This window comes from Lonchura striata, chromosome 2 (assembly GCF_046129695.1).
Source record: "Lonchura striata isolate bLonStr1 chromosome 2, bLonStr1.mat, whole genome shotgun sequence".
NCBI lineage: Eukaryota > Metazoa > Chordata > Aves > Passeriformes > Estrildidae > Lonchura > Lonchura striata.
Window position 1 is genome coordinate 36,269,530 of NC_134604.1, and position 17,655 is coordinate 36,287,184.

Consider the following 17,655-nt stretch of genomic DNA (forward strand, 5'->3'; position numbering starts at 1 on the left):
TTTCAATGGTATGGCACAGACAGTCCTGCCCAATTTAAAATCTGGTCTTGATTTATGGATTTCTATGCATAGGGAATCAATCACAAACCCAGTGTGCATTTTCAGGAGTTTTATTACCCTCAGAATTAAACATGCCGAGCTTTAGTCTTTTTTTACAAGCTTATAATTATAATCACATCAGCCTGCACCAAAGCTATCACTTACCCCAGTATATGGATGAATTGTCTGCTGAAAAAAAAATCACTCATGCTGGACGAAACATTTCATGTCAAGATGCTATCAGGTATATGATGTAGAAGCTCTAGCAGTGTTTCATAGCCAGCTGCTTCAAGTCTCTGGTGTCTCACTTGGATCAGCTCTAACTCCTGGTGATTGAGTGGGTATCTGTCCAGTTCATCACAAGGGAGTGCTTAAAGAGCCAATGGTAACTGCAGTACCGTATTATGTGCTGTAGTAGAAAAAACTGGTTTCAAGTGTTATGATGTCTTCAAACCTTTTCTGTATTGCCTTCCCTATGCTCAGTGATTTAGATATGAATCTTTCATTTCAATGCTTCTACATAAGCTGTACATGCAGATTGGTAATTTCCAGGCAGGCAACATTTCTTACTCCTTTTCCACTTGTCCCAAGGGTTCATCAAGTTGGATTTTATTTGCAATGTACAAAATCTTTTCAATAGGCACAGCACTTGGTAAATGCAGGCACAAGTCCAGGCCTTTTCACTTGGCCTCACCCTGGAGCCCTGCCCTACCCTGACTGAAGCAGCCCTGATGTAGTTTTGGTGCACTGATTTGCTGGTCTAAAGCTCAGCTGGACAACTCAGCAGCAGCTTGCAAAGCCCTTACAACTTCTGCTCTTATGTCCTGTCCCTCTGGCTGTGCCAGGAGACCTTGCATAGGGAGCTCTGTGTCCTTTACAGCAGAGCCCTGTCGTGTTCTGCTGTCACTGGCACCACAAGTGACAGCAAGCGACTCCACTCACAGGTTACCTTGGTCACAGAACCACAGAATGGTTTTGGATTGGAAGGGACTTGAAAGATCTTGTTCCAAAACCTCTGCCATGGGCAGGGACACCTTCCACTAGCCCAGGCTGCTCAGAGCCACATCCAGCCTGACCTTGAATGCTTTCAGGGATGGGGCGTCCACAGCTTCTCTGGGCAACCTTTGCCAGTGCCTCACCACCCTCACGGTGAAGGCTTTCTTCTGCATATCTAACCTAAATTTCCCCTCTCTCTGTTTAAAAACATAATCAGCTTATTAATAAACATTGTTAAAAATTGTGATGTCTAATCCTGCTATTTTTTCTGTCTCTCTCTTTGCTGTAACAAGATGTTTCTTTTTCTTCTGTTTATGTCTAGGGTTCAGGGACTGCAAAGCTCTAGGCTTGGACCTGTCAGGAGAAATCTTGCGCCTCTTTCCACTGCCATCTGCTGTTGCAGGATCCTTAAATACCAGCAGAACTTTCGTGGTGTGCTGGAGTGTCTTGCTGTGGATAGCAAGAAGAGATAAGGTCTTTCAGTGATCTGCAGAGCTGTGCTCCATGTCCTTTCAATGCCAGGCAAGTCTTTGAACCTGTGCCTAGATTCCAACTGTAAATAAGGAGGAAAAAACCATAACCAAACCAACCAATGCCGACTTTAAAAAGCTTCTTTGTAGAAGGAATTTACTTGTGCAGACCTGCTGCATAACCATGTGTAACTTTTTCTTGGGTCAGCCTACAGAAATGCCTGCAGCCTCAGCACATCTACACCCTTGGCAGGAGAGGCTGTACCTCATTTATACCCTGCTCAGCCACAGGAGAAGCTTGTTTGATTCCAAAACCCTTCTCCTTCCCATCCCTCAAAGGGAAAAGCGTTTGATTAAAAGAATTGCAGAAGTTAGGCTAGAGACTGAGAAACTGAAAAAGTTTACCTTTATGTTCTGTGATGGTGATCCATGCTAAAAATCATGGATAAGGAACAGGGCAGTGATAGTAAATGCCCTTATTCCTAAAAAACTCTTCTGAACTAAGAGGGAGGCTTAAGTAGATGCTGTAGAAATCATAAAAGGCCTCAAACATGAGGAAGATAAAAACATCCACCTTGCAGCTGAGAAGGAACCAAGTAACCCCTCCCTGTCACTAGTCACAATGTAAATGGTTCGTATTTATTTTATACCTCAAAAGAAAGTCATAGCAAGTACTTTTAGGTCTGTTTCTGGTTCTACAAATGTGGTGCAGCCCCTTCACCCCCTTGGGCGACACCAGGACCTTAAAACACTCACTCACAACAAAATGTCAGCATTTTCAGGCTGTTCAGATCCTGTGTCACCAGATTCCCACATCCTTCTGCAGGACCTGGCTTATGCGCAACAGATCCAAGATTTCTCTGTTCAATGATCCTAAATGCAGCTGTTTTGGATTTGGGATACAGAAGACCTTAAAGCAAGGAGAAGGAATAAACTGTCAGGAATCTGCCACTGGCAGTCTTTAACTTGAAAAAGCCTTTATGAAAACTGGGAGCTGCTACCAAGCTCTCAGGATGGCCCCCTTCACCCAGCTCAAGGCTGTCACTGGATCCCAATGGGCTCAGATAAAAGGCACCATCAAATCTTCAATAAAAACTTGGCCCTTCTCCTGAGTCATCAGGCAAGAATCTGGAGTGGACATGGATTCCAGGGCTGCTCTTGTGATGAAAAGACAACAGTGAACATTAAAACACTTCACCTACTTCTTCTTTATGAAGTGAGATCTATTCAGTACTCACATATTTACAAAAGTGTTTATTGCACATCCTCATTAATTTTCAAGAAAATATAGTAACTACAAATTCTAATTTCCCTCATCTCTGTGGTACAAAGGTCTGAATATAAACCTAACTCCTCTTTGCAAGACATATGCTGACACGTGTATAAACAATTTAACTTTCAAATAGCTCTTTCCTTTCACCAGATCCTTCCCAAATGTTAAAAAAAAATTAAAAAGAACACAGCATAGAAACGTTATCTTTCCTAGTACTTCAGCTTCTTGGAAAAATGGGTCCGTGCTTGGAAGAACAGCTCAGGAGACCAAAGAGCTGGCCCTTCCAACACAACCCCTGAATAATTTCCACCTGAAAGGTGATTCTCACCTTCTGAAGGGGAACAAGTTTTCAGGACGGGATCATTTAAAAATGAGGTCTTGGTGACACTTGCAGATAAAGGAGTTGTTAGAATCCTGGCTCTATCCCCAGGGCTTACTCTCTCATTTTGGATGGGATTTTCATCATTTTCAATGTTCTTTCTGCTTTCAGAAATAGGGTCCCTGCTAGTGTGCCCACAAGTGGATTGCAAGTCAGCAGCCCAGCTAACTGTTTTTAAATTTAAAGATGCAGTTGGTTTCAGACCTTTGTTTGAAGAGGGAGGGATCCACTCCTCCAAGCTGGCAGGCAGGTGGCTGTTAAGGAACTTCTGGGAAGCACAGCTACCACTTTCTTTGTCCTTCCTGTTCCTTGGTCTCTCATGTTTCCCTAACTTGCCGGTAAGCTGCTGCAGCAGAGTGTTCTGAAAGGAAGACCGGGGTCGCTTGCCTTTGGAATGGATTTTAGTGGGATTTGTAGGGGTGAAGAGGGTGATAGAAGTTCTTCTTTCCCCAACAGGCCATAGTTTCTGCAGAGGTTTTGTCATAGGAGTTGACTGTGAATGAGGAACAAAGTCCTGAGCACAAACTGAACTGCATTCTGACTCCCAGGAGTAAGTTACAGGTGTACTGTGCTTGCTAAAAGCCTGAGGGGACATGTGTAGGGGTGAGCTCAGTTTTGAACTGCTACAAGGAACACCTCCAGGAGAAAGTACTGATTCAGCTGTGACCTTCCCTGTCAAAGTATTCTCCTGTATTAAAGAATTACATGATTTATTTAAGAATTCCACAGGTTTTGCTACATCTCTTACACTTGCATCAAAGAGATCAGCAGAAGCATTGTAGCTGCCTTCAGGGAAGATGTTGTCCCACTGCAGCTCTTTCCTACTAACACTTCCAAAGCTATTATCTGACAGTTCTGTCAATGGTTTTAATTCTCTTTTATATATACTTGCATTGTTGGGAGTTGGTGTATCAGAGACCTGGGCCCCTGTGAGTGTAAGATCCTTTTTTTGGCTTGGTGTAGAATAATTTTCTTTATTTTCACAAGCTAAACAGCTTTCACATGCAGAATGCACACAGGTGGCTGTCTTGCTCTTTTTTGAACAGGAGGTTTCTCCATGCAGCCTAATAAAAGACCAAGATGAATTTGCATTGTCATTATTTGCTTCTTTGGGCTGCACACATCTGCTCTGAGAAATGGAAGGCTCTGGTGTAACTGGAGAGGATGCTCCACCTTCCTTGAGGGTTGAAGACAAATCACTAGGGGCAGACTCGTATTGTGAGACATCACCTGGAGGGTTTGCATTTGACTGAAGACAAGCAAGCACTGTGGTCTCCCAACTATCATTCCCTGCTGGTGGCAAGAGACTCCCTGACACACTGGCTGCAGGCAAATGACGTACAGCTTGCTTGGAATATGATTTGTTAAGATTTACACCCAACTTGTTACTTTCAAGATGGACAAATTTGCCTGCATCAGGGCTGGGTGATGTTACAACACTCCTGCCATCCTCTATTCTAGCTAACAATTCATTTAGGCTTTCTGAGAATGGGAGCTCTTCCCAGAATATAGAGTCCATCTGAGACACTCCAGCTACATTTACATGATTAGGAGCTGAGGCATCTCTCTTGCAAACAAGGGAGTTGTGGGATTTTTCTGCGTAACAATAGTTTCTACTATTAGTTTTTGGGTAATTGTTTTTTACCTCAGATTCCAAGGAATGTTGTAACAACTTGGAACTGTTTCCATGTGAACATTTGGTGTTTGAAGAGGAAACTCTCTCCAATTTATCAGCTGCAGAGATACCATCAGTCCGACTAAGCTGTGAACTTAATCCATTATTCTTCTCTTTATCCCCTTCCTTCACAGAAGAGATCATAAACTGTGAGTCCCAAAGAGTTTGATTGTTGAGGCTTACACTGCCCAATTCTGTAGAGACAGGCTTCTCCTCTTGTTCATGCTGTTCACTCACCAGATTTCCCACTTCCAGAGTGGGAAAGTCTTCCGCTGTTACCCAAGCAACAGATGAAGTCAGACTTAAGGATTGCTGCCAGCACCCTAAAAAACTGTCCCTGCCACTAGACTGAACAAAACAGGAGCTCCTGCTCAGGCTAGACAAGCTGCTGAGCTCACTGAGAGGCTCATCTATGGGAGCTGATGATGCATCAGGTAAAGACGAGCTGTTATTACAGCTCCTGAATTTTGCCGACTGCAGGAGATGATCTAAGTAGCTGATAACAGTAAAGCCAGTAACAGCAGCACTTGGCGGGAAGATCTGGCATGCCACAAGGTTTTTTGTACTTCTATTAATTCTGGAACACTTCTGCAAGATGCTGCTGGCAGCAGAATACCCTCCATCTTCCTTTGCACAATGCTGAGGGGGAAAAAGAAACAAAAAAAACAACCAACTTAGAGAAAAAAATATTAACACATGTCTTTTAAGTCAGGAGTAAATTTAGATCTCCCTTCTTGTAAGGATCTGCAGGGGAGAGAATACAAAACAGTCTGTCACGAGGCCCTCCCTGGGAAATAAACCCTGGCAAGGGCTGTAAAGGGCATCACAGTGAGAGGTTCTTTGCTTGTTGCAATTACAGAGTTTTGGAGCTGGAAAAACAACCAAGAACTCTGAGAAAGGACTTCACATAATATTTCTTCCTCCCTTTAGGGCACTGAATGCTTCCGGGCCTCCTCTAGTGCAGCTCAGTGTGAATGGCTGGCAGCCTAAGGCCAGTGCTTTGCTTTTATCCAGGAGGCACTGGGCAGCACTTGAAACAAAGCACTCTGGTACCAGACACTTGACTTGGCAGCTCAGCTGCCAAAGCCAGCGTGGTACTTTCTGTGCACTGCATCCCTGAAAGGGAAATAAGCTACAACCTTTATCTGCTCAGATTCTTCTAGAGAACAGTGTTTCAAAGGAGCTTCAACTGCAATTCTTTATAAAACCTGCTTCTCTCTACACTGGAATTACAGGTGAGAAATGACATTGAACAGAGAGGGAATTAGCTTGTATTTTAAGAAGTGGATAAACCCTTTCTCATCTACCCCTCAAGGTCTGGCAAAGCCAGAGAGGCCAAAAAGCAGATATAGTTATCTCCAACAACCCTCCTCCTCCCTGAGTCTGTGCCAGGTTTAAGGCTGAAGGCTATTAGCCAAGGACAACACCCTCCTAGGTAAGTCTTTAAAAAGTATGTTATGCTGATTCTGAGTATTATCTGGGACGTATACATAGCTGAGCACAACTATACAGAAATGTCTACAGCCAAGGACTTTACACAAAGTCTTTGATTGTGTGTTCAGCTCTTGTGCGTGCGGGAGCAGCCACAAGGCTGATGACATCTAGGATTAGTTATATTTGTCAAGGCACCAGGCCAACAGACCTGGTCAAGGGTTCCAGGTAAGTAAAGTGAATCCAATAAGTCCTCCAACTTCCATTACTTAAAATGCTGTACATCAGGAAAAATCTCAGATCAGATACAACCTGTGGGAGAGGCAAAACACCTGCCAGGTAGGATTTAGTTCAGATTTCATAATATTAATTACTCACATGAGCACCACTTGAAGAGAACCTTGAACACTGTTTCTATAGAAATATTGCTAAGAACTAATATTTCAAAGTGTGTTAAACACCTAAAAGAGCCACCAATGCAGACAGTGAACAGCTGTACTTTAACATTTTGAAAATGCTCTTAAATCTAGAAATATTAAAATGGTACAAGGGGATGTGCTTCTCCTTACATTTTAGACTGGAAAGGAAAATACGCAGCATGGGAAAGGTAGGGCAGTGCTTGGAAAGAGAGTCTGTTTCTTGCTCCAACTGTACATGGTTTTTTTACAGGCTCCAAGCTGTTACTGATATGCACAGGAGCTGGCATTGCTCAGGCTCTCCAAAAAGCACCCTGACAAGCTGTTAGGCTGACTACTGCCATTCAAGATGATTTTTGGATGTGACTCATTCAAAAAAAAAACCAAAACAACCAACCCCCCCCCCCCCAAAAAAAAAAAACAAACAAAAAAACCAAAAAAAACCAAAAAGACCAACCAAAAAACCACAGAAGTCTTGTGGAAAATAAGCAGAATCCTTCTCATGTCCTAGCCTTACATTTTCTCAGAAAGAAGTTGTACATGAGGGTTTGATAACTCAGTCTATACCCCTAACTGGCTACAGAAACTCACTAAAAGGCCATAATGTAGATTAAAAGTTACCTTCACTCCAAATATAAACCTTTTTCCAATGAAACAGGTTTGCACTGCTTGAACTAATGCTCTTGTAGTTGACTCTGTGTTTGTTTCTCCTGACAGCTGATTGAAGTCTTGAATATACCTAGGATAAAAACACACAGAAGTATTGGACAACAGAGGAAGAAGCCTTACATAGCATCTTAGCTGTAGTATAGTGCTAATGAGGAAACATGTTAAGGTAAAGATTTTGTGCTAGCTTCAACTAAACTCAGAATGAAAACAGGAAAACCATTAACCTATGAATTCAATTCTTTAGTTCACCTAACTTGTTAGTGAGATAAAGTAAACAAAACAACCACTCTGAAGTGGTTCAATACACACACCACTTTCAGGTGTTCCCCACGTGGTTGTGATTTTTCTGCCAACACAGGGACTGTGCAATGCTGGTCAAGATGCTGCTATTCCTTACACATCCTTCCTGCCCAGCCTTTAAAGCATAATAGTATCCATGTAAGACATGGAAATAACTGCTTTTCACAGATGACAGCAGTACAGCAGTGTAGGGCAGAATGCCTGTCACAAGCATGTTATTAATGCTGCTAATATGCCATAACAAATAATTAATCTTTGAGCCAGTGATAACACAAGGCATCGAGAAAATAACAGACTAGAGAAAGAAGCAGGGAATTAATCTAAATATCCCATTTCACATTTCAGAAAACCTGAAGCCTATCATGTGGGTGGTCAGGCTCTGAGGACTAACAGACTTTCTTAGAAATCCCTTCTTTCTTCAGGAAAATTTGGTCATACTGCCAAATAGTCACAAGGTGCATTCAAACTGTTAAAAAAGAAAAGCCAGAGGCTCTATCTGGAAAAGCCAACTTACTTAAACAAAGGAAATTCAATCATCTCAAAAAAAAGAAGAAAGGACACAAGGAAGAGGCCAAACCAGCCAAGCAGTGAGGCTTACTTAACAGGTAGTTGCTGTCTTGAACAGATAAGTGGAGGATTTCTCCTACTACCTAGAAGTAATCCATCTCAAAACATCAAGATTTCAGGAAGAAACAAACTTCCACACTTTCTCAATGTAATGGGTACCAAGGAAATGCTGGAAGGAAGCACTGTAGCAGTTACTTCCTACTCATCTTCCCACCACCTAGGCTCATTGGAGTTTTTTTAGGCTGAATAACTAGCAGCAACTATATGGTCAGACAATCTATTCCTTACCTCTGCAGATTCTCTGCGGTGACCCCAAAGAATGGATCTAAGCAACTTCCAAAAACAGTGATGTCAAACAAATCGTTAGTGTCAGCAATCTTTAGGGACAATCTATATCTGTAGCTTGCATCTTTAGCTTCACCTGTGCAGCCACATTTTAGACAGCTGAACCTGACAAAAGACAGCAAATGGATAAAAATGATTGAATATCTGAACTTGTGTTAATCACTGCTGAGGTAAGAATTTATCAGCAGCCGTAAATATTACTACTATACTGTATCAAATATTCCATACAAAACTGTAAGATTCTTTTCTTATTCTTTACTCCTTGAGGCATTAATATTAACAAAGGCTCAGAGCAAGATGTCTGTATTATGACAGAATGCCTCTGGTTTCTTTTAGTGATTTATTAAATGCTAGCCTGTTGTGAAATTGAAGGGACAGCAAGTTTTGAGAGACTGTTGGGGTGCAATTTTGGATTTCCTGCACTCATTTTTCTCACATTTCATTCTGGCTTGTATTTTTCCTCGTGCAGTTTAAGCATAAATACATAGGTTTAAAGAATAATTAGGAAACAGTACTGTTATCTTGTACTTCAGCATTTGAAATAACAGATATCCTTGTTCTACAAAGTCAGCTCCTTCCATTTAGCACTGACATTCATTGATTTACTGTTCTTCTCTGTGTCAGAGATTTCACCCACACTGCAATTAAAAAAGAAAGCTCATCCCTTTCTGGACATGCACTCAGTGAAGAGTCATACAGGACTACCAGGTGCACTGCACATGTAGAATGAAATGAAAAAATAAAATCAGGGTTTGATTTGGAGGGGCTGGATTTTCACCACTTCGTTTACTGTTCAGCTAACAGAGATCCTCAAGTTAAAAGAAATCAGTAAAATGATCCCCAGAACAAGACATACCTCCTGGAATCCAGTATCAACCTAGAAAAGCAGTTTTGACAGGCAGGATAGATGAAGCAGGAATTCTGGACGGAAATCACAGAGGCAGCCAAGAGTCCCTGCACACTATTCATGTGCTCAGCATCACCTGAAACAAGTAAGTTGAAATGGTTAGAACAGTTCTCATGAGATGTTAATATTAACAGCTTTCAGTTGGGTTATTTTAACATTTTGAACAGCAGTGTTCAGGAAATTATAGTCTCTGTTTGAAAATAGAAATTCTTTTAATTAAATATTAAAAAAAATTAAAAAATGATAAAGTTATGCAATATGAAGTAACTGTTCATGGCATTTGCACACCATTGCACACAGATTATGCCAATTCTCACTTGCATTTAGGGATCTTAGAATTATCCTAAGGCACAGTACTGCAGTAAATAGCTTTTAAATTATATTCCTTAATTTACAGTGAAGTCACAACATGGGGTTAAACACTGAATTGTAATTCTGCAATTGTTTCAACACCAATAACTTGGAGAGGTTACTCAGAAAACCTTGAAAAAGGCTCACAACAGCAACTATATTTGTTCCTATATCATGCTCTTTGAGCTAAAACAGCAGCTCCTGGTCAAACAGAGGTGTACAGATTTGACAAATAAATTATTAACTAAGCATTTAAATAAATAGGAATTAATTTATTTTTACTCAGTATTACTTTCCTGCAGATTTATTTTGGCTTTATTACACTATACTGCCCAAAACATCAAGCTTTAGGAAACTTCCCCTATTTCAGACAACTATTTTTTTTACCACATGTTAAAAAAATGTAGACAACAATCATAAAGTCCTGGCATGGTTTAGGCTTGAAGGGACCTTAAACATCACCTAGTTCCAGCCCCAGTGCCATGGGCAGAGACACCTTCTACTAGACCAAGCCACTTGGAGCCTCATCCAATGCCTCAGATCACAGAGTTCGAACTGAAATTACCAAAATGCTCTCAACAGCTGAATCAAATGGCTCCTTAAAAGTCTGCATTTGCAATAGCTTATCTTTAGCTGTAGCTAAATATACATCTGTCTTTGATATAAACTGGAGAATAGGAAGGGAATTCCGCATCTTCATCCCAAAACTCTCTCTAAGAGGCAACACAGAGATAGAGGAGACTCAAGTATGGCTTTTACAGGTTAAAAATACCCCACATTATATAATCAACAATGATCTTTTTTCATATTTTGCCACCAGAAGGTTAAACTTACAGGCTGTTCTTTTGCCCTTTGGAACACCTTTCTCAGCATCCTGGTAAAAACAAGATCTTTAACACTGAGTACTAGAAAAACGTGAGTGACTAAACTTATTGCTCTGAGTAGTTCAGATGAGAGAAAAAAAAAAAAAAGAAAGAATCACAGTATTCCCTACATCTGGAAAATGGAGGTAGGGAAAGGGAAAAGCTGTAATAGGGGGCCAAACAAAATAAGTAAAAAAACATCTCTTCAGAACACACAAATTAATAGAAACTAATTTGACTCAATATATTGAGTGGTCAATATACCTTCAACTCTTACCAAAAGGAAACTATTTTGTTTTAGTTACAAGGATTTCTTTTTCTATGTAAAAAAGGAGTAATAAAGTTAAGTCTGATATTTTTATTGCCCAAAAAGGTGGGCTTGGAGAAACTAGCAGGTCCTTTATTCTCACCTGTTTTCAACTCTGAACTCTATAAACAGAGTTTACAGTTTTTGTTACCTGTACTTTCTTACGAGGCATTAAAAAGCACACAACTGAAACAAAAAAAAAGAAAAAAAAAACCAAACAAAACCCCACAAACGCACACCCCAGAAAACAGAGAATACCGCAAGTACTGAATTGAAATACGGGGGATAAAGAGCACAGCGTGTAAGTGCTCACACAGGTTCTGTCAAGAGCAAACAGCCTCAAGATCTCCACCTCTATTTCCCTTTCGAAGAAACACACAACTCGCTACCGGGGCGCAGACTGAAGGCGGTCGGCAGGAATAGATCTGTTTCACTTGGACTTTTTGTAAAAAAACAAACATCCCAAACCTCAGCGCCGGCGGGGAATCCCACAGCCGCCCTCCGGGCGCGGCTCCCAGCGCGGCTCCGGGTGCCGCCTGGTGATCCCGCCGCCTCGCTCTGTCCCTGAGGAACACCAAAGCACGGGTCGCTAACACATCTCGCTCCCGTTGGTGCCCCGCAGCCTCCCCGAGGCCGACAGCGAGCGGCGGGTCCGGTTCGGCCCGCCCGGGCCGGGCCGGGGGTGCAGCGGGGCTCGGCGCTCCCGGGGGCTGAGGGCACAGCGGAAGGGCGGAAGTGCGGCTGCGGCGGGGGCGGGGCTCGGCGGCGCTCAGCCAATCGCGACGCGCTCCGAGTGGAGAGCGGCTTCTGTCGCCCAATCACAAAGCGAGAACGTCGCACCCCCGCACGGCGTGGAGAGCCGAGACGGGCGGCTCACGCGCTTGGGGCAGCCAATCGCTGCCTCCCCGTTATTACCTGAGGGAGCCGCCTCGGCCAACCGCGAAGGCGCGCGCGAGCTAACCGCCGACCGGCAGCCAATCGGAAGGCGCCGCTGGTTGGGGCCCGCCCCTGCACGTGTGGGTCGGCCCCGCCCCCAGGGCAGCCCCGGGAGCCGGGCCCGCATAAAGCGGCGGGGCGGGCGCCGCTCCCGCTCCTGTCACTCTTCCCGCTCTTCCCGCTCTTCCCGTTCTTCCCGTGGTGATGCTGCGGCTCCTCCTGCTCCTGCCGCTGCTCGGCGCGGCCGGCGCCCTGCCCGCCCCGCTCCGCCGCCACCGGCGCGCCGCGCTGCCTGTCGGCCCCTACCTGACGCGCTACCTGAGCCAGCAGGTGGGAGCCGGCTGCGGAGGGAGGGGTGGAGTTTCCTTGGGGAGCTGGGGGCACTTTCGCTGTCATTAGCCTCACTCGAGCCTCGGGCGGGACGCGACCCTTCGCAGGCTTTTCAATAAACACTGGACGGCGGCTGTCTCGGGTGAAGCGTCCCACGCCGTGAGGATCCCGGTGTTTGACGTGCCGCGCTCCGCGGCGCTGCAGTCCGCGCTCCCGCACACGCCGCTGCGCCACCATCGTTCCTGCAAACAGCGCTTGCCTGGAATCTTGTTTGTTTAATCACAGGATGGTTTGCGTCGGGAGGGACCCTAAAGATCCGTCTAATTCAACCTTCCCCCCAGACATGGGCAGGGATGCTTTTCCCCTGGATCGTGATGCTCTTTTGGGTTTTACCTTTTATTTTTTTCTTTTATACATTCTATGTATTCTTCGCACACGTATTTGTAGCTCTGTAGCCTGTTGTATTAGCGGATAGTTTTCCCAGTAATTCTCCATGGCCTTTCCCTAGGCAAAAAGACAAAACAAATTACAGAGCTCCCAGCCCCAGGAGGCACAAGGCCCCTCTCCTATCTTGGTTCTTCCTGGGAACCAAGGTTGAGAACAGCTCTTAGAGATACATGGACAAAGTACAGCCAGTACTCCAGAGTCGGGGCTTGACCTGGGGGGGAAATTGTGTCACCGCTTGTCCTCCTAATTGGTGCTTTTTATCAACTATAAAAATGTACTCAGCCCTGTACAAGGCTTTTGTGGACATCTTTTCATAGCTGCCTCTGAAAGCCTTCCATTAAGATCCACTTTTAAATTGCCTCCTTAGTAAAATTGTCTTGAGTTTCATTTCTACATTAGAAAAAAAGGCAAAAAATGAAACATGGGACAGATTTCTATTACTAACTTGAGCGTTGTCATCCTATCTCCTCCAGCAATTTGTTGGTGAAATCCATGGCATGTGGATAGAATAGAGGGCTCTGCAGTGTCTTTAAGTGTTGGTATGGTTTTTTTGAATCAGACTTGAAACCCACCTTGTTCATAGGTTTTCATAAAAACAGTCAAAAGTTCCTTGGGTGTGTTGAGCAGTGTCTGCATCGTCCCCTGTTCTGTACTTGGGTTTCCTAGGGGAGGCATAGTAAGGGAGGAGGTTTTCCCAGTACTCTCTTGGTTTGTTCAGAATCAGGCTTGTATCATGCATCTGAATTTCATGTCCTGGTCTGCATAGGGAGTGGTAGGAAGAAGGTGCTTAATTTACAGGCATAGAGTAGTTTAGGTTGGAAAAGACCTTTCAGATCATCTATTAACTCAGTACTGCCAAATGCACCACTAAACAATGTCCCCCAGTGCCATGTTTGCACCTCTTCTAAGAACTTCCAGGGTTGTTGATTTGACCACTTCTCTGGGAAGCCAGTTCCAATGCTTAATAACTTTGTCAGTGAGTTTTTTTTTTTTTTTTTAATATCCTATCTAAATATCTCGGTGCAACTTATGGCTGGAAATCTTGGATGATATGTGGATTGAATATCTCCTGTTTCAGCTTTGTACAAGGTGAAGTGGTAGTGAGCAAAATGGGAAGATTACACTGACAGAGAGAACAGATGTCAAAAAAACAGATAATGTTTGTAAGATTATACTGAATAGCTATGGAATAATTTTAGGGTCAAGGTCCCTGTCGTTTGAGGTGGAAGATGGATTTGGAATGATTTTAGTGTGAAATCCATCCACTGAGATTACAATCTTCTGCAGATAGTGTTAATGGTTTGGGAATGCTCCTGTTCCAGGGATCTCCCTGCATAAATCATGGATTTCCCATGTCTCAACATCTCTGCCCCATGTTCACTTGGGTAATGATTTGAGATATTTGTCCCTGCATTAACTCCTCTAACAGCCTTGTATTGTGAGCATACTGCAGATAGCTTCTGCAGTGTGTGGCCAGCGCTGGCCAGGATATCACTCCTGCAGTAGTGGTGTAATTAACACTAATTGTTGAGGCACACTGGTTGTTGCACATTGCTATCATAGTATCAGTGATACTAATTCTGCACTGTGGTCTGAGCCACCCTTTGTCACCATCTGTTACACTTCTGTCCTCATCTCCCGGAGCTGTGGTGTCACCTGGCTTTTCTCCTCAGCTCTGGCACTGACAGCCCAGCTGCCAGCAAAGTGGCAGAACTGCGGTGTGGCTGAGACCTGTGGATTTTGGGACATAGGTGTTGAGAGACAGGAGGGAAGAGTCACAGTAAGAACCTATTGCAAATATTGATGCCACATCTCGTTCACCCTTCTGTCTCTTCCTCTCATGCTTCAAGCAAAATCATGTTGGCTGAGAGTGGCTGCTGCAGAAAAGAAGAAGCCCATTCACTGGCCTGGAAATCCTTTCTTTCCTTGTTCAAAAGCCTTACTAATATTGTTGAACAGAGTGTAGAGGTGTGTTCATCAAAGATTTGAATTCTGCTGCATGGCACTTGAAAGATAGAGGGGTAGCATGAGAGGTCTAATCACACAGAGAGCATAGGACACACTCTCAGTAGCACAGTGTGTAGAACTGATAGCATTCAGCCCTGATAAAACATGCACTCAGTGCTGTTTTCTGAGAATTTATAATTGCATTATTATTCTGTAGTGCAACATAAAAGCTATGATTAGCATGTTAAATAACGTGCGGTGATACTTTGCCACCTCTCAGGATTGTTGAAGTTTAATTACATACATTTTATTTCTTATGTCATGAATTATCTGCTTTTGTTCTTTGCTGTCAAGCCTTTCTTCTTAGCTAAGGTTCCTGTTTTGATTCTTGTTTCTCTCTTTGGTGGTTTTCATCACAAATTGAAATAATTTATCTAAAATCATTCAATATAAAAAAATACTTCCAAAGATGGCAAAAGACTGTGCTGTCAGAAAGGAAACAGGTTTATACCTATTAAAAATACATAGAGTCTTTAAATACTTAATACTTCTACAGAAGAAAACTTTGAAAGTGTAAATAGATTCCTTACATTATTTGTTTCCTAAAAAGTTACTTCTTGAAGACTGTGAATAATTTATTACTGCTGCACATTGGAACCTCTGGGTATGACAGTCTATAGATATGTAACATTGTTTGAAGGTCTAGTGTCAACTTCTCCTGTGAATCAATGACATTTAAGTCTTTTCATAAAAATGGGGAAATAACAGGGTCAGAGTTAAGCTCAATGCTCATTTGCATTAAACTTCCTCCTGTTTACCACTTTGTGTCAGACATCTGTGATGATGGGGCTAAAGTCTAGAATATTGAGAAATCAGTCAGGCAGTGCCTGTGTCAGTGTGACTAACATCTTAGCTTGTTTGTTGACCTGTGTTATGTATTTAATAACTTTTATTATTTTGTCTTGGAGATAATGATTTTTTTTCCTCTCCCTTCAAAAGTAACTGATGTCTTTCAGCCCTCTACTCCGCCTTTGTGTGAGTGAAATTACCCCAGTAAAAAGGTACCTCATGCAGACCTAGGAGAGGAGATGGCCCTTGAAGGAGAAACTCTGCCATCAGCCACATCTTCAACGAATTTTGCCTGTTTAGGGGGTGGTTATCTCCTTTATAACTTTTCTGATGTATTAATGTGACTTTTGTAGGCAAGTCTGTGGTAATTTGGTTGCCTGCTACCCAGTTGGTTAAATTAATCCATACAAAATGAAACTTTACAGAGAATAATGTATAGAATGTATAGAGCTGTATTAGGACCACCACTGTTGGGATGCCTTCTTTGTAAGCAGCTGGGTCTGTGACCACAGTTCAAATTCATTGGAATGACTTGGTGAGGATCCAAGATCCATCTAGTTCTCCTTACCCAAGCAGAAATAACCTTACTGAGGAGGCTCTGGAGTCAGTTCTGGCCTTTGGGGAGCCTTGTCTTGTACCTTTATATCTGTCTTTGGCAAACATACCAGTGTTAAAAAAAACACAGCCTGAGGACTTGTGGTGTTTTATGTGCAGCACTGCTGAGACTATGATGCCTTAAGATTCCTGATATTTGAAGGCTTCTCATGGATGAGCTCCTCTTAGGAAGGAGAGTGGATGTGGTGTCTCTTCACTCAAGTTGATAATTGATGGTTGTGTGGGACTCTGTGCTGGGGAACCCTTCACCTCAATCACTGCTTGAGAACAGCTATGGATTTGTCTAAGAACCAATGTAACAAGTACAGATTCATTTTTGTTCAGCAATTTATTGGGCCTGGTCTTTCAATCAGATTGTCTTTTGAACTAATACATGCCAGTTGTGTCACCCCTTCCAAAAGAAGGATTCTGATTACATTTCATAACTTCCTAGCTTTCACACCTATGTTAGTATCTCATAATAAATTCACATGCAAGTCTTTGTGCTCTGAAATGCATCCACACTTCATATTGTGTGTATATAGAAGGAAGATATGTTGAAGCTTTAAAGTGATTAAGTTTAAAAAGTAATGCAATTTGATCCTTTCTGGCTTTATCAGGAGTCTTTAATACCCTGTTTTTTATTACAGGCAGAAATTCTGAAGTATAGAAGATAAAAGCCCTGGTTGAAAATTAGAATGGATATAAATGCTTTTTAAACCTAATATACTTTTCAATCATAGGTCTAAAACTTGTTTAGGAAGACATTGAGATGGGTTGAGGTTATAATTTTTAATTATGGTTAACATCTTATTGTGACTCAGGTTGGTGTCTCAGAATAGTAACAGATGTCGGGAATGGTTAAGATGGGTTTGTTTTTCATGCCTGGCACCATAATACAATGGCACTTTTGGCTTCTGGTGAAGGAAAAAACAAAGTGCTTTTTACAGAGCCCCTTGGTACCAATTAAAAGTTAAGCCAGTGTTTAGAGAAGTGATGCTGATGTTTGTCTCTGAGGTGAATTACTTGGAATATGTGTTTTACTCATCAAGTAGTACAGGAGTACTTGGCAGCTCTTACTCTGTGATTTCATAGCATGATTTAAAATGGGAACTGTAAGCTATAAACCAGGAACAATAGCTCTTACTCAGTGAACAGGAAAACGGGGAAGTACTTGTTAAAGCTTGTCAGTGAATTTTTATTTTTATGCACTACTTATCTGTGGGGTCACAATGCAGACATCAGCTTCTCAAATTAATCAGGAAACAATTTCCTCACAACTTGCAGCCTCTTCCTTCGAGTAAGCAGTTAATACTAGTGACTCAAAAAACATCAATGATCACTATTCCCTCACTGAAAATGAGCATATCTCACTAGCTGTAATCGTTAAAAGCTGTAATAGGCCACTGAAAGATTTCTTATAGACTGACTAGATTAAAGAAAGTCTAAAGAACAAAACAGTAAGCAGAACTGCCTATGGCTGAAGTAGCAAGCTGTTCCCAAGCCAGATGTGCATGAGAACTCTGTTACCTTCATTGAATTTGGCTTGAATCATGAGATTCTG

At 42.6% G+C, this 17,655-nt stretch overlaps 2 protein-coding genes across 7 annotated transcripts in view; one reads left to right on the plus strand and one right to left on the minus strand.

The window, feature by feature from the left end:
• Positions 1-94: 94 nt before the first annotated feature.
• DDIAS (DNA damage induced apoptosis suppressor) lies at positions 95-11,716 on the minus strand. Of its 5 annotated transcripts, none has more exons than XM_077781324.1 (6): positions 11,457-11,716; positions 9,417-9,543; positions 8,504-8,665; positions 7,301-7,418; positions 4,803-5,471; positions 95-1,485 (listed from the first exon to the last, which is right to left on the minus strand). In XM_077781324.1, exons 2-6 carry the CDS (start codon positions 9,527-9,529, stop codon positions 1,444-1,446), a joined length of 1,104 nt encoding a protein of 367 aa, XP_077637450.1. In that variant the 5' UTR covers positions 9,530-9,543; positions 11,457-11,716; the 3' UTR covers positions 95-1,443. The 5 variants fall into 5 exon arrangements, with proteins under 5 accessions (XP_077637450.1, XP_021400714.2, XP_021400712.2 ...); XM_021545039.2 differs by having other exon boundaries at positions 95-1,588; XM_021545037.2 differs by having other exon boundaries at positions 3,362-5,471.
• A 393-nt stretch (positions 11,717-12,109) lies between these two features.
• The window catches only part of PRCP (prolylcarboxypeptidase), a 28,848-nt gene continuing 23,302 nt past the window's right edge, over positions 12,110-17,655 (plus strand). Inside the window, exon 1 of one of the 2 annotated variants that reach the window (XM_021545035.3) lies at positions 12,110-12,254. In XM_021545035.3, coding sequence (XP_021400710.2) covers positions 12,129-12,254 — 126 coding nt within the window. In that variant the 5' untranslated portion in view covers positions 12,110-12,128. The remainder of the gene's footprint in view (positions 12,255-17,655) is intronic. The other variant, XM_021545033.3, reaches the window with a different exon arrangement.